This window comes from Gadus macrocephalus, chromosome 9 (genome assembly GCF_031168955.1).
Source record: "Gadus macrocephalus chromosome 9, ASM3116895v1".
NCBI lineage: Eukaryota > Metazoa > Chordata > Actinopteri > Gadiformes > Gadidae > Gadus > Gadus macrocephalus.
In genome coordinates, this window is record NC_082390.1 from 13734714 (window position 1) to 13755616 (window position 20903).

The following is a 20903-nucleotide window of genomic DNA, read 5'->3' on the forward strand; positions in this document are numbered from 1 at the left end:
GTCACAAGAGATCTGGTGAGATGCATACTCGAGTCCTACAGCCAGGTTATTCCGCTATGGGTCGTTTGAATCTATTTGAACAGTAGCCAGGTGGTGCAGGAGCCATTCCAATGCCTAGCATATGAAGCCATGTTTCAATTTGGTCAGCCAGTGCTTCATATGCATATTGTTGTGTTAAACACTTGAGTTTGCCTGTAGCCCACAGCAGAGGAGATGGAGTGAAAGTCAATACGTGGAGATGTAGGGGTCCCGGGGGGGCTGCCCTCTCAATGGGAGGCGTTTCAACATGTCTTGAGCTGCTAGCTAGACGTTATGCTGGCCATCCGAAGGGTATTAAACCGAGCCTCTCTTCAGAGTCCGGATGGGAGTAAAAAAACACAACAGTTAAATAGTGAGTACAGACATAGCCGATGTGAATGGAGTTCAGTGGGTTTATCATATCCACATACGTTGAGGCCAGTTATGAGGCCGATTGCATTTGAGTTGCTCTACGATTTCTCTGAGAAGTGATTATTGAAGGGCCGTCGCAGCCTAGGTCCATCTCAGGCGGAGCAGGGCATCAGATAACTAGTAGCTAGAACTAGTAGCTACTAGTTAGTAGACTTGTTTTGTTACTTCTTTTTTTGCTATGTAAAAGCTTCAGAAAGCCTCAGTCATCACGATGGGTATATTGACAGATATAGATAATGTGTGTATGTCTAATATAGATATGATTAGACAGTGGCTCATCAAAATGATCTAATTTACAGTCAGTCAACATTGTCCTGAGTAATTAACTGAATTATTGTACACAGAGAGAGAGAGGTGATGGGGGAGAGAAAGAATGAGAGAGAGTGTGTGTGTGTGTGTGTGTGTGTGTGTGTGTGTGTGTGTGTGTGTGTGTGTGTGTGTGTGTGTGTGTGTGTGTGTGTGTGTGTGTGAGGTTGAGACAGTTAAAAGTTAAAAAGTTAGTCAGTTAAAAAGAGAGATAGAGAGAGATAAAGTAGGAAAACAGTGTGTATATGTATTAGTTTGAGATAAAGCAAACAAAAGGTTTGAGAGAGAGAGAGAGAGAGAGAGAGGGAGAGGGAGAGGGAGGGAGGGAGGGAGGGAGGGAGGGAGGAGAGAGGGAGAGAGGGAGAGAGGGAGAGAGGGTAAGAGGCAGAACACGTGTAAGGCTTAAATAGTTGTTGTAATTGTTAACATTTTCCTCTCTCTCTCTCTCTCTCTCTCTCTCTCTCTCTCTCTCTCTCTCTCTCTCTCTCTCTCTCTCTCTCTCTCTCTCTTACACACACACATCCCTCACACAAACCTCATTGCTCCCATGCAAACGAGCGCCACACTTAACATTCTTCATGCCTTGCTTGTTTTGTACAAACGAAGCCCACTACACTAGACACCTTCATCCCTTCCCCTGGCTAATGAACCACCTGCCGGTTGGTCCATTTACAACCCCCGCACGCTCCCATTGGCTCTTAGCTTCATTACAGGGGATTAATGATGAGCCCCGCCCGCCCACTGCCATAACTCCTTTTGACTGGCAGCTCAACCGAGCGTTGCAGCCTTGTTGTCTTTGAAGGGTTTAGCTGTAATGTCTCTGGGTGCTAAAGTCGCTTCCACTTTCTGTTTCTCCTCTTGAATCCTCAGAGGTGAGGTGTTAGAAGCCGTGTTGTTATTTCTACCCTTTAAGTCATTCTCTCTTTCTTGTTCTTTCTTGTTCTTTCTTTCTTTGTTCTTTTCTTCCTTCCTCCCTTCTTTAGTTGTACAGCCTGCAAATAGGCCACACACACACACACACACACACACACACACACACACACACACACACACACACACACACACACACACACACACACACACACACACACACACACACACACACACACACACACACACACACACACACACACACACACACACACACACACACACACGGGCGGGCGGGCACAATCACACTGAAGTTTCTGCACAACTGCACACTATAAATTGACACCACACAAAAGGACACACACGCGATCAGAAAAACAAGCAGGCAGGTCTCAGAGGGGGTTCCTCACGCGAGAGCCGCGCTGCCGGGCAGCCCATTAGCGGTGTTTTCATGGCGTGCCGACGGTTACTATGGTTAAAGTTACCATAGGAGCGGGAGGTGTGTGCGTCACCCAAACTCCGGACTGTGAGTTACTTAGAGAGTTGGTTTAGTTAGTTAGAAATGTCAGGGTCTATAATTGACTCTGTATAAAGAGAGTGTGTGTGTGTGCTCTCTTTGTTGAGTGTGTGTGTGTGTGTGTGCGTGTGTTTGTGTGTTGTCTATGTTCAGTGTGCCTGTGTTTGTGTGTGTGTGTGTTGTGTATGTGAGTGTGTGTGTGTGACAGAGGGATAGCGGGAGTGTATGGGTATATGTGTGGCAGTGAGATAAATCAAAATTGTGTGTGTGTCTTTGTGTGTGTGACACAGAGAGACATTGATGATTTGTGTGTGTGTGTGTGTGTGTGTGTGTGTGTGTGTGCTGGCATGTGTGGCAGTGTGGCTTTTGTGTAAGACGTTCAGTTTGGCACACGCAGTTACTTAAAAACAACGTCTTAGAAATAACCCTTGCGCTATCACAACCAAATTCTGGGTGTTTCTGTAACACTGAATATTTGGGCGTGTTAACGCAACAAGAATTGACACGTTAACGAGCATTTTGTGGTTGTGGCCAATGAGGGGCCGTGAATAAAGGCAATCATCCATATTTATGATGAGGTCCTGCCAATGATGTTGAACAACAATGCAAGAGAGCACTACGTGCATTAATTCTTGATGTGGGCGTCTCAAGCACTCTTTTCAAGCACCTAGGTATACTGTACATTAAATAATGTGAGGTGAACCAGAGTTGTTGTTGTTTTGAAGAAGCCAATTATTAACTTTCAGCAGGGGACAGTGATGTTTAGAGCAACTTGTTGAGGGTTCTGCAGAACTTGGACAATGGGGAAACAATGCCAATGTTTGATAACACTTGTTAACTTGGCCTTCTAACATGTTAGTTGCTCTAATGTCCTTCCATATTTCAAGTACTTTGTACGCCTTTGTACGCCTTTGCATCTGATCTGACACTGATTGTATGTATGTGTGTGTGTGTGTGTGTGTGTGTGGGGGTGTGTGTGTGTGTGTGTGTGTGTATCTGTGTGTTCGTCTGTGGGCGAATGTGTGTGTGCGTTTGTGCGTTTGTACGTGTTGTGGCGACCCGGCCCCAGGAATGTCTCGGTCATAAAACAGGACCCCTGGTCTGTCAGGCCTTCGCTGGCTATACCTACCCGACTGAACAGCAGCATTAGCTCCTTAGCTACCGCCTTGGTGGTGGCGGCGCGGTGGGGTAGGGCTTCAGGGTACCTGGTGGCGTAATCAACCAAGACTAAGATGTATCTATGTCCCCGGCTGGTCTTCGGGAGAGGGCCGACAATGCCAAGAGCCATCCGGTCGAACGGTATCTCCATGATCGGCATGGGGATCAGAGGGTTTCGGACCGGGGGTCTCGGGGCCGTACGCTGGCATTCGGAGCATGTCTGACAATAGCAGACGACATCTCCTTTCACCCCGTCCCAATAAAACCGAGCTAAAATCCTTTCCCTGCTTTTGTCCGTGCCTAAGTGGGCCCCTAACAGGTGGAGGCGGGCCATGAACAGTACCTTACTAACATTCGGCCGGGGTACCACCAGTTGTTCGGTCACCTTCCCCCCCTTCTCTACTACCCGATACAGCAGACCCCCCTTGGTGCTGAAGTGAGGGTGTGGCAGGCAACTCACGATGCCCTCGCTTCATGGGCGAGGACGTGGCTCCAGGTGTGCTTCTGGACGTCGTCCTGTAGTTGGGTGCTGGCGAACCGTCCGGGTCGATCCGTTTCCCCCCCCCACCCCCGGTCGGGAACAAATCCGAAAAGGGGAGCTCGGTTGCCTGTCTGCTCGGTAGCCGTTAGGGTATCCGGACTGTCCAGGGGTGGTCCCGCCGATTCCGCTCGGTGGGACCTCCCGTCGAGTGTGTTTGGGTACCCGGAGGGGTGGGTCCGTCCCCCTCGGCCCCGCCGTCCGCCGCTGACGATTCCGCTGGGGTTGAGGGGGTACGAAGGTTGGGCACGATCCCGGCCCGTGTCACATACACCCCTCGGGGGGTCCGCACGACCACATGACAAGTCTCATACTTGCGGGTGTCCCCATGCACACAAGCGACCTCTATTGGCTCGCCCCGCCGTCCCCCCTCTTGGTCTGGGCGTAGGAGGGTCACTACACTGCCGGTATCCAGGAGGGCCTCAGTGTCCTTATTCCCTACCCGCACAGAGAGTTGGGGCCCCGGGTTTCTGATGTGCCCATCAGGTGGCCAGGAGACACGATCCGGACCGTCCCCCGTGGGCGAAGGCCGAAGGCATGGACACATCCCTGTTTCCGGTACACTGTCGGGCTAGGTGCCCGGTCCGTCCGCAGCTGTAGCACCCTCGATCCTCACGGGGTTCCGGGGAGAAGGTCGGCGGCCTCGGTAGGGGCGACTGTCGCGACTGTCGACTGATCGCAAGAACCGAAAGGTCGTTGCGATCCCTACGCAGCTCGGCGGGCCGCGATGGGTTCCGGGTGCTGACACTGAGCTGTTGAGCCACCTGCCAGTTCTCGAGCTGCCGGACCAGCTCGTCCACCGTGTCGGGGTGGTTGTTGGCGAGGGTTCTCCCGGCATCTGGCGGGAGCTGACGGATGGTGTGATCGATCAACACCCGATCCAGGAGGCTTGGTCCTTCACCGGTCACGAGCCGGTGAAGCCGGTAAGAACACGAGACACAGCCTTTTAAAGGGTACTTCTTCCTCCTCGTTCTCCGCCGCAAGTTATCTCTATTCGGCCGATTAGGGTGACGTAATGGACGCCCTCTGGCTCCGTCTGCTGGATACCGGCGGTACACGCCCTCCAAAACCACTCCCCTGGGGCGCCTGGCCCGAGGGGTTGGGACCGGGTTGCCACAGTGTGTGTACATGTGTATCCATGTGTGTGTAAACGTGTGTGTGTAAGCGTGTGTGTATGTGCTTTTTTGTGAGATGGGATGGTGGTGGGGTTGGTTGGGGGTCAAAAGGAACTCTAAGCATCATTCAGCAATGGATTGACACCTGAAGAAAAATAGCCTCAGGACTAATCAATTGGGATGCGTCTGGATGTATCACCTTAGCTACAGCAGTTTGTTTGAGCGTGTGTGTGTGTGTGTGTGTGTGTGTGTGTGTGTGTGTGTGTGTGTGTGTGTGTGTGTGTGTGTGTGTGTGTGTGTGTGTGTGTGTGTGTGTGTGTGTGTGTGTGTGTGTGTGTGTGTGTGTCCATGTGTGTGTGTCCATGTGTGTGTGTCCATGTGTGTTTGTGTGTGTGTGCGTGCCTGCAGATGTGCACGTGTGTAAGGTGAGCAGCAGGCATCAGCAGCATTTATGTCCAGTCAGCAAAGATCCAGTCTGCCTGCGCAGATTCATGAATAGATCACTATGTGTTGCGTTTGTGCAACAGAATAGAATGGAATAGAATAGGTAGTAGACATTAGATAAGCTACAGTAATATTTACTGACCATACATTCTTATTCAATCATACTCCTCTTGGACACATGTGATATTCTGTTTGTTGTGTGTGGAGGAGTGTGTAGTGAAGGATTTGCCCATGTCTGATCAGCCTTCTCCTCTCTTTGTTTACCAGAGTCCCTCTTGTCTCCCTAAATACCCTCAAATGTGTTTGCATTTATAAGAACAAAACCCTTAAATAGCCACTTTATATTAATCTTCAGGCTTCCATAATCCATTAGAAATTGATTATTGATGAAGGAATAAAAGACTGGGAGTAGTAATGAGCCGAGTTGAGACCAGGAATATATTTGCTTAAGTGCTGATTTAAATGAAGGCCAAGCTGTAACGTTGTGTCAAGTCAATGTCACTCCGACTTTAGACTCCCTGTGCTCCTCAATAAATCATCAAAATAAAATGGATTCAAAGCAAATATATATAAAGAAGAAGAATACATCCCACACAATAGGGATATAAAAAAAAATACGTACACATGCCATTCAAAGTTTGTTAAATAATGATTTGATTAGAATAATTATGAAATATTTGGTTCTTGAAATATTTGTTTGTTCTTGTTGTTTATAGTTGCTGAATGCATTTGATAGGTGTTATTAGCGAGATTTGTGTCACCATGGTTATGATTATTTGGGCAGTGCAATTTGTTCTGAAAGATGCAGTGCAAGTCCCACTATTTTTTTTACATAAGTTGTAGTTTGAATTAACTGTAGTTTCTACAGTTTCTAAACTATGTCAAGTATGATTGATTATTTTACCTCAAATCGAAGGAGAAAGTAGCATTCCTAGTATTTTCATCAAGGTTTCATTTTCTGCCTTTTTTTGCGCCCTCCAAAGCAGTCGCCATCAGACGTGCGAGAGGAACTCATTAGACGCCTATGAAGCAAACAGTGGGCACGTCTGGGGAATAGCACCATAACATTACACAGCCACTCAACCACGTCTAGTGACACCAAAACAGGCCTGTACCTCTCATTCTGCTTTGAGAATGGCTTGGCCTGCAACATCAAATAGAAAAGTGGGGATCTGTATGAAGTGAATAATTGTAAGAAATTCACATGAACTAAAGAGGACTCTTTTTTTGTTATAAAAAGTTTTTCGATCAATGCAATCATAGCACAGTTCAATAAGTTGTCACACACTCCATTGAGCCAAAGTGTCCCGGCACATCACAGTGAGTTCACCTGAATGGACTTGCTGGAGTCTCGTTATTGTCATTGATCTGGAGACTGGAGTTACTTCTTCCGTATGTGTCTGGTCGGGGCCACACAGTTGTAGCAGGCTGTTATATGAGCACTGCAAGTGTGCAGACAAGCAGACAGACGTAGACAGACATACTTAGAACGGACATACAGTCTCCTCGAATGACCTAAAGCTGTTTTCTTGTCTACTCTTTTACCGTTGTGATGAAGTCCTTTTTGGTATGGCTGGTTCTGTAGTTACTAGTGAGCCTATTCCAGTGTACAGGGGGAGTAAACATGAGGCTTCATCATGGGATAAACATTGGTTTCACTGATCAGACTAACTATGGGTCTGATCTTTAGTCAGTGGAGATCACTATCTGTGCCCTGGTGAATAAAAGGCCATCAGACCCATGGTAAATGTTAAGAGATCAACAACCGTGTTTGTCGAGGGGCCTCTCTGAAAACGTATTTTGAGCACTGTTAAGATCAATTCGTCATTGCAATTATCAACATTATCTCCTCCTTGTCATCGTCATTGTATTTACTAAATCTCAATTATGCATCAGTGATTTTGTAGTGATAGTAATAATAATAATAACGTTTATCTCAACATTATTAAAGAGAGAAATAGGGCCGCTTCGTGTTTTATTCAAGAGAAGTTGTTCTCAGTTGTTGGTCTGTCGTTGGTTGTTGTGCGTGTCGGTTAACCGTGAGGATGACCATCCTTCATAGACAATCAATGTTGTGCTGAGGAAGGGGCTCCTCCCCATCCATCCTGGCAGAGGGTTTACCGTCGGCCGTGAGAGGTCCCCTCGCTCCAACAAGGCGTTGGAGCGAGGGGAAGTGTATCCACATCGACTGGACCAAGTGTATCCACATGCTGCTGGATGTTCAATATGAACATCCAAAGCCAACCTCCTCTTTGCTAAAGCTCTGGGCTTAATAGCTCCTTTACCGCAAGGGGCTATCACCTCCAGTGTTGGCAACAAATGATTTATTCTCCAGCACAATATATTAGATCCAAGCCTCCAACTAAGTAAGGTTTACCTCATCATGCTGCCAAGTGCAGTCAGATATGAAATGCATGGAAATCGTGTTCAAACTTTATGGTGTTTGGTGTCACGCCAACAAGGGAAAGTTATTTTACTTTTCCAATATGCCTTTATGCACTCACACACACACTCACACACACACACACACACTCACACACACACACACACACACACACACACACACACACACACACACACACACACACACATGCACGCACGCACGCACACACATGCCCGCACGCACAGACACACACTCACACTCACACACACCCTTATTTGCTCTGCAGGTATTCATTAAAACTTGATGTGAATGAGTGAAGCCAATAATCTCCAGCCCGTGAACAATCCTCCTGCAGTCAATAGGTTTGCTGCTCCAGAAAAAAAGCAAAAAAAACCTGGGACTTATTAAATATTAAAATGCCGGTCCCGGGGGAGATGGGAAAGACTTCCTAGTGATCCCCTGTCTTCTCCAATTAGCATCTCCTGTTCACCTGCCACCTGCATAGGGCTATGGACGAAGAGGAGGAAGAGGGGGAGGGGGAGGAGGAGGAGGAGGAGGGGGGGAGGATGAGGAGGAGGAGGAGAGGGGGGGAGGAGGAGGAGGGGGAGGAGGAGGAGGAGGAGGAGAGGGGAGGTAGGCTTTGCCCCCCTGTTCGCTCTGTTCGTGACATTGCACAGTTAGTACATAAAGGCGCCATACCTCTAACTGCTCACTGTAGGTGGTTTAATTACACCGCGCTGCATCCAGGTGAGAGGCCAAATAATGAGTCATGGTCTCTCCTCCACCCGGGACGCTCCTGCTCTTCAGGAAACGCTGCCTCAGCCTCTTCCTCCTCCTCCATCTCCTCCTCCTCTTCCTCTTCCCCTTTCTTTTTCTTCTTCCTTTGTTCAAGGACATACCAGCTTGTCCCAGATTTCCCATCAGCAGGACATGTGTGGATACCATGATGAAACAAGATCCCATGTTCCCAACCTCCTCCATCTGCTCCTTCTCCCCCCACCACCTCTTACTCCTCCTCCTCCTCCTTTTCCCCACCAAGTCCTCCTCCACCACTTCCTCCCTATACCTACCAACTCCTCCTTTTCCCCCCCTCCTCCTCCTTCTCCTCCTCCCCCCCTACCTCCTCCTCCTACTCCTTTTCCCAGTCAGCACCTCCTGCTCTAACGTTTCTGTAAATCTACTTCTCAGTAAAAGTTAACATCATAACGTCAGAGCAGTCCTCCTTGTTGATCTGGGTTGGTCACGGCGTCGCACTGAAACTAATAACGATAATAATTGTATTTTAGAAAATTAGAATCTCAGCAGGCCGGCGAGGGCTAGACGCAGAGGAAGATGAAGGGGTTTCCAGATGGACTCAACATTGAGGACGGAGGGGAGTGCAGGACAGATGGCGACAGAGAGAGACGGAGGAAACATCGTATCAATGTCTCTCCGCCCTCATGTGAAGAAGGGGCAGCAAACAGAGTTAGTCTGAGCAGACAGGCAGCAGGAGAGCAAGGGGACAAAGTTACTCAGACAAACTTTTGACACGCACGCTCACTCAGTCAGTCAGTCAGTCAGTCAGTCAGTCAGTCAGTCAGTCAGTCAGTCAGTCAGTCAGTCAGTCAGTCAGTCAGTCAGTCAGTCAGTCAGTCAGTCAGTCAGTCAGTCAGTCAGTCAGTCAGTCAGTCAGTCAGTCAGTCAGTCAGTCAGTCAGTCAGTCAGTCAGTCAGTCAGTCAGTCAGTCAGTCAGTCAGTCAGTCAGTCAGTCACTCACTCACTCACTCACTCACTCACTCACTCACTCACTCACTCACTCACTCACTCACTCACTCACTCACTCACTCACTCACTCACTCACTCACTCACTCACTCACTCACTCACTCACTCACTCACTCACTCACTCACTCACTCACACCTGAGGGATACATGACGACTCAAGTTGGCTATATCTGATACATGCTAATATGATGTATAGCTAACATGCTAATACATACATATGCACTGAAACACACACACACACAGACATGCACACACCTTGTATGCAGAAGCAGGTTGCACACAAAACACGCACTCTGAGCATGCACACACGCACACACACATACTCTCTCTCTCTCTCTCTCTTTCTCTCTCTCTCTCTCTCCGTCTCTCTCTCGTTCCCTCTCTGTTCATCCTCACATCCGATTCGTCTGCCAGCCGTTTCAAAAGGCTAGCTAGTGCTCTTTGTTATCAGCGGGAGCCACATGAGGTGGGACGTTTTCTGGGTCATACAGCAGAACGGAGGCAACGGGGAGAACATCAGAAGAGCCCATAGGAAGCAGAGGGAAGGTGGGAGATGACTGGGAGGATTTGGGGGGAGGTCACGTTAAGAAGCATTAAGAGGGATAGAAAACTGTTTTGTTACATCTTGGGCTCACTGCGGCTCCATTGGCTGCCTTGAGGTCCTTTTGTCTCCTCCAACGCTCCCCGCACGCTGCTGTTGGAGGGGAATGACTAATGACTCCATCCAGACTCAGCTAGTTAACTCCCAGAGAGAGGACTCTATTATTTAGGGGACTGTGTAGAGTCACCGTGAAACAGTAGGTACCGCATCCATGTTTGGTTTTGTGTTTATTTATCATTGTGTCTCTTCTTATAAAGGTATAAAGTGTACACCCGGCCACTTGAGATGTTTGTTTTAGAGCAAACATGAAAAAAAAAATACAATGAAATATTCATCTCTTTGACAATGCAAAATATGTCTTAAGCAGAGAGACACACTTTGATGAGGCATATTTAATGACAACGTACAAACTTAATGACTTGTCTGTGTTTGCATGTCTGTGTGAGTGTGCGTGTGTGACTGCGCGTGTGTGAGTGTGTCTTCGGGACTGTATGCTCCTGTCCTGCTCTGGCAGGCTGCCATGTGCATGATAAACACAGATCAGCAGTCTAGGGATTTCCCAACATTGTAATGAATTCACATCATTTAAAAGAGTGATTAACTTAACTTTACTTTTTTCTCATTTTCTTTTACATTGTACCTTTTGTTACCGTGACACGCTGGTTCTCCTGCCTGGCTCTGGTCTCCTTGCGGTCTGGCTGAAGGCCGCTCCCGTCCCCATCTCTGTATTATTAATTGAGCTGGAGGGACCTGATGCCAAGTGGGGCTGGCAGGTCCACAGCGCTTCTCTCAGTCGTCGTTAAGTCTGTGAGCTTGGGGTCACCAGCCACTATCTGTGCCAATAACTTTTCTTACACGCACCTGAGATACACTATCTCGCTTGCTCACTCTCTCTTTCTCTCTATCTCTTTGTCACTCTCCCTCTCTCTATCTCTCCTTCTCTCGTCTCTCTTTCTCTCTCTCTCTTTCTCTCTCTCTTGCTCGATCTCTCTCTGTCCTGCTCTCTCTCTCTCTCTCTCTCTCTCTCTCTCTCTCTCTCTCTCTCTCCCTCTCCCTCTCCCTCTCCCTCTCTCTCTCATGCTCGATCTCTCGTCTCTCCTAATCTATCTCTTTCCCTCTCTTGCTCTATCTCTCTCTGTCTATCTCTGTCTCTCTCTTGCCTCTCTCTCCATTTCTATCTCTTTCGATCTTTCTCACAATTTACCTTTGAAAAGCTCTCCTAATAAACAAAAATATTTCTCCTACGTTCAAAAAGGAAAACACATAATTCCCCAATATGAATAAGACATCCAGACATGTTTTTCTCTATGCCTGTTTGCATGACATGTTTGTGTTTGTGTGCTAGTGCGTGTTTGTGTTGTGTTGACTTTAAAAAGGGTGTAACCTGCAACAAAGATATTTATACATCACATTGTGTGTGTGTGTGTGTGTGTGTGTGTGTGTGTGTGTGTGTGTGTGTGTGTGTGTGTGTGTGTGTGTGTGTGTGTGTGTGTGTGTGTGTGTGTGTGTGTGTGTGTGTCAGTGCCTACTTTCTCTTTGCTTACATTGCATTTCTGGTACTTAGCCACTTTTTAATTTACAATTTACACTTTATAATTTTAATTTATATTGTTTATACCGTCTGTTTTGTTTTCCCTGTTTTTAGTTGTTTGTTCTGTTTGTCTTGTCTTATCCTTACTTTAGCATTTAGTTTAGCATTTACCTTAGCATTTATTTTTGTATTTTGTATTTTTATTCTATTGTATTTTTTCCTGTGTTTTTCCACTGCTGCTGGGCTGGGATTAATAAAGTTGTCTCTCATCTAATCTAATCTATTTGTGTGTGTGTGTGTGTGTGTGTGTGTGTGTGTGTGTGTGTGTGTGTGTGTGTGTGTGTGTGTGTGTGTGTGTGTGTGTGTGTGTGTGTGTGTGTGTGTGTGTGTGCGTGGGTGTGCATGTACGATATTTGTGTGTGTGTGTGTGTGTGTGCGGTATGTGTGTGCGTGTGTGTGTGTGCGTATGTGTGCAGTGCTGAGCCAGTGTCCGGTGGGGGCGTCGGCCAGGAGGTGTCACTCCATCTACAAGGGCTTCGCCCAGTGTCTGATGAGCCTGGGGGACAGCCTGACGGACGGGGCGCGGCAGGACGAAGACGCCCACGGACTACACTCCATCTGCAGGTCAGTGGGTCAGCCGCTCATCACTCACAGAGCCATGGGACCAGGAGCCGCTCTGGAGCCTGCACTACCGCCTCATGTCCCCACACCTCAGGCTGAGAGATGAACCTCGGGGGCCTTTGGTCCCTGAGGAGTTTGAATTTCCCTCGATGTTTTTATGACGGGGCGTCCCACCAATGTAACCGTCACAGTGTTTGACTCCTGATTTTTGAAGACTAATTTCATTGAAGTCATTGAATAAGTTATTTTCCAAATATTTGATGAAATTGCTCTGGATATGATCGTAATTATCCAAACATCTTAGGACTACTGGCCCGGCAAAATAACAGCCCTTGATTAAAAAAGTTCAAGGGCTGTTAAAAAAAGACATCCACTTGTACTGATGTACTGATCGTACATAAATGTTGCTTGATCTGTTTGAGTTCACATTCCCTCCAGCTGTAAATATGATGCAGAGTAATGAAGTCAGGAATAAAGATCTAACGGAGGATCCTAGGGGCGTGAACCATAGAGGAAGGCTGGGTAAAGGGCCATCGAACCAACAACCTTACGGCGGATGTGTGTGTGAGTGTGTGCATTGGTGGATGGGTGTATGTGTGTGTGCGTGTGTTTGTGTGTGTGTGTATGTGTTTTGGTACATTAGTGTTGACATGTGCGCTTGTGTGTGCGTGTGTGTTTGTGTGTGTGTGTTTGTGTGTGTGTGACACCCAGATTCAGGCATTGCATGTTACCATCCTGCGGTTGTCAACTCTATTCCTTGCGGTACCAATTAAATGGCTAATCCAGCAGGTCACACACCCTAGATTCAGGTTGTTGCTACAAAGCGTATCTGTGAACACACACACACAGTCACACACAGTCACACGCAGTCACACACACCTTTCGTTGCTCCCTTCTAAACTCGTCCATGTTCACAGTGGATCCTGGTTCCCTACTCCTACATTCTCAGTTCTCTCCTCCTCATCTTTATAATCTGCCCTGACCTTTCACCTTTCACCTCCGCCCCTGTACTTCAAGGCTGGTAATGAGGAGGTTCTGAAGATCGGCTTGACACACACACACACACACACACACACACACACACACACACACACACACACACACACACACACTTGTGGATGCGATCGCACGCACACACACACACACACACACACACACACACACACACAAACACTCTCTTACACACACACACACTCTCTTACACACATACACACACACACACACACAAAAGCATACACGCACGCACTCTCACAAACCCAAAATCACACATACACAACACATGCATACATAGGTACACACGCATGCACCCACACAAAAAAAACACACGTACACTCACACAGACACACTCACACTTACATACATCGATACATACATAGATGGTTTTATAGGCTTGCAAATTCCCCCCTCCTCCACACACACACACACACACACACACACACACACACACAGGCACACTGTCACAACACTGCAGTGTGAATGGGAGATATGCAACTAGGCCAAGGCTGCGGCTCCTTGAGATCGTCCCAGGAGTGCACGACTGCTTATATTTTCAATATCTTCACAAAAGTCTCTCTGCCACTAGAAACTTTCCCTTGCGCTCCAAACTAACGAAGGAGATGGAAAAACCTCTTTGCCGTAAGAATAGCAAACGGACTTGGAGGACTTTTTTTGACGCACAATTTCATCATGAGAAAAGAAAGAGGGGAAGACAGACGGAAGGAAATTGTGAATTTTGTTTTGTTCAAATAAAGCACAAGTATAAAAAGCCTTCGTAATATGAAGAGGCAGGCGAAGAAACCCACTGCTACTGCTATTTCTGATGCAGACGGAAACCATTCAAGGCTGGCAGCACAATTTGGTGATCTCTGCTAGCTAAAGCCCTGCCAGTTTATCTTTTAATTTGCGGTTTCTCGTAGCAGGTTTAGGTTTACGTGCTTCATTGTTAAAAATAAACGTCATTGTTCCCTTTTTACATTGCTGCAGCTCCTCTCCCGCCCTTTGTCAGAGAGGTTTGGTTTGAACTCCTGTCTCTGGAAGGCAAGAAAGGCTCAGTCTGCTCAGACTGATCAGCTGACCGCCTCTGTGGCGGCCAGCCGTGGTTGGTAAGCTGCACAGTGCGTGTGCCTTACGGCCCTGAGGCCCAGCCTCCGTTCAGCCATACCTGTAGGAGCCTAAAGTCAGGCCCAATATCCCATCCAGGCCCGCCGCTCCCTATACGCAGAGTACGCAGAGTGCGTAGGGCACCAAGTACCCGGGGGGGCACCAAAAAGTAAGGTTTGTAAAAAAATTAAAAAGATTATTACTTTATTGAATAATTTTTTTTAACATATATATTAGTTATGAAGAAGCCCACCGTTGTTTTTTCTTAATTGTATAACCTATCACTCAATTTCGGCAAATTAGATGTTTTTACCTAATATATAAAAAGAGGCTCCCCTCCCCTCCCCCCCTCCTTCCGCTTGCGTAGGGCACCGAAACGGCCAGCAGCGGCCCTGATCCCATCCACCCAAAACAGTCCCACCAAGACTGGGGCCGGATGTCTCACAGTGGTAGAAGTTATTTGGGAGCTATCTTATTTCAAAGATGCATTGTTCTCAATGGGATTTCTCAACATCACAGGAACAAGTGTTCCCGTGATGTTGAGTGTAAAGGGCTGATTATGGTTCGACGTCGACGCAACGCAAGGACCACACAGGTGCTTTGACGCGGTTGAGGCCCTTGCGGTGAACGCAAGGCGGGTCCGCAAGGACCTAATGGGTCCGTAAACCCCCTCGCGTCGACGTGGAACCATAATCAGCCGTTAAAGCTCTTCTGTTCCTCTGTGAATTTGCTGATTGAGAAAGGTGTGTCATCCCATCTTGTGTTATCGTTACTTGAAGTTACTATGAAGTAGTTAGTGACAACTCTACAGCACTGATGATATGCTCCTCTTGATTTCACCAAAGATGGAAAATTGGGTTTTAAATGTGAAAACAGACCTTTGGTTTTCATTTGTTCTGCATAGATATAATTTGATAAGAGATTTTACCTTTATTGTTGAGCAGTGCAAAATTGGGCTCCTGAGCCAAGGTCTAGACATGTTTAGGCCAAGCCACCAGGCAGATTCCACTCTGATTGAAGCTAAAATATTGACAATGATAAAGCAATGCTTTTATTTTACAATGTGAGACCTCATTTCGTGTGTGTCGTGACTTTATCTTCCATGTATTGCTCCACACACACACACACACACACACACAGAGCTGGCTGTAGCCTGAATATGTGTGTGTGTGTGTGTGTGTGTGTGTGTGTGTGTGTGTGTGTGTGTGCCCCCAGGTCCTGGGACCAGTTCCACGACTGCGCCAACAGGGCCATGGCGGGCTGTCCGGAGGAGGCGGCCGTGGTCTGGGAGTCTCTGCGCCGGGAGTCCAAGAAGATGCAGTTCTCAGGGAACCTGTACGACATGTGCTCCCCCCGCAGTGCCCAGCCCGCCCCCCGGGAGGGCATCAACCAGGAGTCCCTGAGAGCCCGCGCCCACCCCGCGGCCGGCCCCGCCCACTTCCTGCTTCTCCTCCCTCTGCTGTTGCTGTTGTCATGGATACAGTGAGATACCCTCCCCCCACCATCAGCACCAGGACTGCTCCACTTCTTCTCCTGAGCACAGAGCGCCAGTGTCCACCTTCTGCATGTTCATCCTCTCTAGTAGCACTGCTCCGCTGGTCCACACGTATGCTCTGCCTTCAAGGTTATTGACACACACACTCGCACACACATACAAGCGCACACATACACACATGTACACACACACGCACACACACACAGCTGCACATCATTGATACAGACGTACATATATACAGACACACAGACACACACACACACACACACACACACACACACACACACACACACACACACACACACACACACACACACACACACACACACACACACACACACACACACATAAAAAGGTTAATTAGAGGAGAAAATGAAGAATCCCTTCTCATGGAAACCCTGATGGAAAACTGATTGACAAATTTTGAGTTGTATAGGCTTATTAATACAGACCCTTGTAAATCCTAGAATCTAAGGGAATAGATCCCAGCCACATCCCATGAGAGGGGCCTTTCATCCTCATTATCGGCTCAACAGGGATCGGCACTGGATCCTTCCCCTGGGAACCCTAGGGGTCTGCCTATAGGACAAGGTTCTATGTATACAGTGAGGGTCTGCCTAACAGACAAGGTTCTATACACTAAGGTTCTCTACACTAAGGTTCTCTACACTAAGGTTCTATACACTAAGGCTCGTATACAGTGAGGGTCTGCCTAACAGACAAGGTTTAAGGTTCTATACACTAAGGTTCCATACACTAAGGTTCCATACACTAAGGTTCCATACACTAAGGTTCTCTACACTAAGGTTCTATACACCATGGCTCGTATACAGTGAGGGTCTCCATCATCAAAGATATTTTTTTATATATATTTAGTTTAACACACACTTATTGCATGTGTTTGACGGCGTAGATGGAAGTTAGTTTAAGCTACATATGCAAAATAGGTGAGAAAATTGAAGTATTTTCTAGAATTGTGACGGAAACACCAGAGTAGAAGATATATTATCCATTATGATTTGGTTTATTATGTTAATCTACTATCTTAAAATTGGTCAATAAAAATGATTTTAACATGCTTGATAGATAGCTACATTTATATTGTGCATAATTCACAGCAGGGGCTTATATAAACAGGGATAATTTGATTGGGGAAATTCCATTGACAGCATGTCACATTATCTCTTACAATGTGTTCAACAACACAGCTAAATATAAGTGTTAGCAACCTTATATCTTGCAGACATGTTTTAACTGCAATCTGAATACTGTAATTGCCATGGAAGGCAGAATAGGAGAACGGTTTTAAGGTGGAATTAGATGGGGCTGGCAATTAGTTTTAGGTTGAGAGAACCAATAGACCGACATTTTATAATTAGATGTATAAGACATTTCTTATTTTTTTAGAAGGTTTGCTCTAACATCCTAAATTATTTCTTGGCCCGGAAATATTGTTTGTATTGTAGATTACAATGCTATGTATAACACAGACTTTGGTAACATCTTCATAGGTGTTTGGTGGATCTCACCCTTCCTGTAATCTAGTTAAATACATTAGCAAACTGCTTTCAAACGAGATTCCCTGTTTCTGGGAACAGCGAAACAAACCTTACATCTGAGTTATGGTCAAAGAGCAGCAGCAGCAGCCTGTAAAGGATTAAAATTTGCGTAGATTTCATCGATCCAAAGAAGAGTCCATGAAAGAGAAACCAGCCAAGTTTAACCACTGGGGGGGGATGGATTCATATTGGTATAACCTTGGTCCCCAAACTCCCCATTAGCACCTGCAAAATGTCACCTCGCTAGGGTCTTTAGATGAGAACATAACTTAAAGTATAAGCCTTATCACGTTAATGAGGAGCTACCTTAATGAGGAGCTACCTTAAGGAGGACCTTAACGAGGAGCTACCTTAATGAGGAGCTACCTTAAGGAGGAGCTACCTTAAGGAGGAGCTACCTTAAGGAGGAGCTACCTTAATGAGGAGCTACCTTAACGAGGAGCTACCTTAACGAGGAGCTACCTTAACGAGGAGCTACCTTAACGAGGAGCTACCTTAACGAGGAACTACCTTAAGGAGGAGCTACCTTAATGAGGAGCTACCTTAATGAGGAGCTACCTTAATGAGGAGATACCTTAATTTGGAGCTAATTAAATTAGGAATTACCTTAAGGAGGAACTACCTTATTGAGGAGCTACCTTTATGGTAGATTTAGTTTGTCTTTAAAAAGGGGATTATTTGTCAAGAAGTTTTTGGTTTACAACCGAATATGCCTTCCCTTAATCAATTTGTCGGTCACCTCGCGACGAAAGTTATACACACACATACCAGACACACACACACATGAACATACACACACACACACATACACACACACACACACACACACACACACACACTCGACACACATACACAAATAAGCAAAACACACATCTGATTAATTGAATATAAAACAGATCGACCTGTGCATAGTGTGGATATAAGAGTTATATGAATACTGGGATATTTCAATAAGCAGTGATATATTTCATAACATCACATGCCATTTCTATCGTGTAAATATATTCCTTGCTACTGAATAGTTTTTCTAAAGGTTGTTATAAAATAGCCTTGGGAAACCTTCCAGATAATCAAGTTTGCGTTTCCAAACCACCATCAGTCTGGCCTTGGCGGGGCAGCAAGGTATTTCCACATACGGGCTAATATAAGCCTTATGTGGATGGAATTACCAAGTACGACTCTATCTCGCCTCACTTCCACCTTCATGGCCCCTGTGCCCTGGTTCAGCATAGGAGCACACCCGCCATGTTCTGAGTGACGCCTGTGTGTGAAAAGGCTCATCGTTTTGTATAGGTCGGCAGGCTCCAACGCTCCCTGGAGACATTAACTTAAACTGCTGACTCAGCCAATATTTTGTTGATTCTGGAGAGGCTTTCAGCGGGCTGGGGGCCAGACTGATCCGCAGTGAGGAGCAGCATGTGGACTCACGAGATCAGGATAGTCTCATGGGGCGAGTGAGCAAGGGCAACTGGTCATTACTGATAAACCTGTTTAAACCCACCTGTAGGCCTCCTTAAGGCAGTTCAAAGAAACTAAGATCATTTCATACATGTAAAAAAAATGTGCATTGAAATCAATACATTCTATTGAGAAAAAATATCTAATCCTTGACTGTATTGTTGCTGTACTTAATTATAGTCTGCTTTTTGCTTGTGTGCACGTATGTGTGTTTTTGTACGTGTGTTTGTGTGTGTGTGTGTGTGTGTGTGTGTGTGTGTGTGTGTGTGTGTGTGTGTGTGAGAGAGAGGGGGGGAGAAGGGGAGAGTGAGAGAAAGGGAGAGAGTGAGAGAGAAAGAAGAGAGAATCGGAATGAAAGGAAAAAAATAGTTATGTAAATAGGCTTATTGGCATCAATATTTTATAATTTAAATCTTTCTGCCTCAGAGGTTTCTGATCTGAGTAGGCTACACTGCTTTTAGAATGTTGAGCTCCGCTGAGTTTCGAGCTCTGTGGTCTTTCTATGTGGGACTTATGGGGGAGGAAATTTGAGTTTTAACCCAATGTGTGCAACGTCAATCAGCTTTGCTATTCAGCCACCACCTTTCCGCCATACCCACACCTCCACATCACATATACCAGCAGAGAACGGGTAGACATGAGAGAGGAACAGGACACTAAACATCTAGCTAGCTAGCCAGCTAGCTTTGAAGGTGCTACAGTGTCATTCCCAGAGGCCGATCATCAAAGGGAATGGAAACATGGAGCACCAGGATCAAAGAATTTCTGCCTAACACACTGACACTGCAGTGGACGGACCGTCCAGCAAGCCCTAGCTAGGGTTCAGTGGGTGGACATCACAAGAGAAACATGTCCAAGTACATTGCTCATTTCTGTTGGTAGCGTCTGTACTTTCAATATGTTGACACTGTGCCGTTTATCTCTGCATCTGTTTAATATCTCCCACCACAGCTTAACCTGTGTACGTTATCCTGTTGTCTGGAGGCCATTACTTTCGGGAAGTTCAAATGTGACTTGTCAATTCCTTTGATATGTGACCTCCAAGTTTCCCTGGCTCCTGCCCTGCTTGCTACATTTTGTCTGGGCTCTCCATCTCCCTGAATGGACGTTTTGCTACCTTTATATGAAGAAAAACCCAATAAACCAACAAGTTCAAAAACGTTTAGTCATTCACTGTTGTCTCGTCCAACATTCGTTTGCAGTGATTTCTTTCCCAAACTGCATGCTCAAATTTGAACGCCATGGTTTTGATAAATGACACTCTAAACGTGTGTATTTAATGACCAGGTCCCTGCCTGCCTGTCTATCTGAAGGCCCGGGGAGCCGCCAATAGGCTGTCATTATTTCTGCATAATTGCTGCATCATTTGTATGACTAGATAAGCACTTACACTTCAGAATGATTGATATATAATTCCACATTACAGTGATCGTACACTTGTTTGATTTGTTCACAGGTCTCCTTTCTCCCGTGTTCGTCCGCACCTCGCGTAGATTCACTGATCCCAGCAGCCAGATAAAACCCTGTGCGAGGGGACATCATTTGAGCCCGTGCTGCTGAAGCACTACAGTAGCCTAATGATTATCGAACTCTGTGGTGCAGTTTGCATGTTTAGACAACCGCAGAAAAAGACTGCGGTCCATTCAACGTTTTACGATGCAATTAAACCAAGAAGTCCACCATCATAAGAAAACGAGTGGTGAGCAAAGTCGGCGGTGGACTTTTCTCTTAGGCCTATAATTAATGCTTTCATTTTCCTCTCTTCGTGTAGTGCTTGACGAATCTATAAAATCGTCCACTAGTCGGAGGACACTAAAGTAGCAGGGCCCACAACTTTTTTCTTGTCCACTGGCTCTAACTACTAGTTAATACGACAAATAGCTTCTGCATTTGACTACGGGCTAATCCCATCATGAGTGTTAGACCGTAATATGATATCTGGTCAGTGAGTATCATCTCATTAAGAAATAGAATGAGTTTTTCTAAAAGCTAAAC

At 46.4% G+C, this 20903-nt stretch overlaps 1 protein-coding gene across 1 annotated transcript in view; it reads left to right on the forward strand.

Moving 5' to 3' along the window:
* Positions 1-16288, forward strand: part of nrn1la (neuritin 1-like a) — a 34699-nt gene extending 18411 nt beyond the window's left edge. Inside the window, exons 2-3 of the mRNA XM_060060907.1 lie at positions 12152-12299; positions 15612-16288. Coding sequence (XP_059916890.1) covers positions 12152-12299; positions 15612-15882 — 419 coding nt within the window. The 3' untranslated portion in view covers positions 15883-16288. The remainder of the gene's footprint in view (positions 1-12151; positions 12300-15611) is intronic.
* The last annotated feature ends 4615 nt before the right edge of the window (positions 16289-20903 follow it).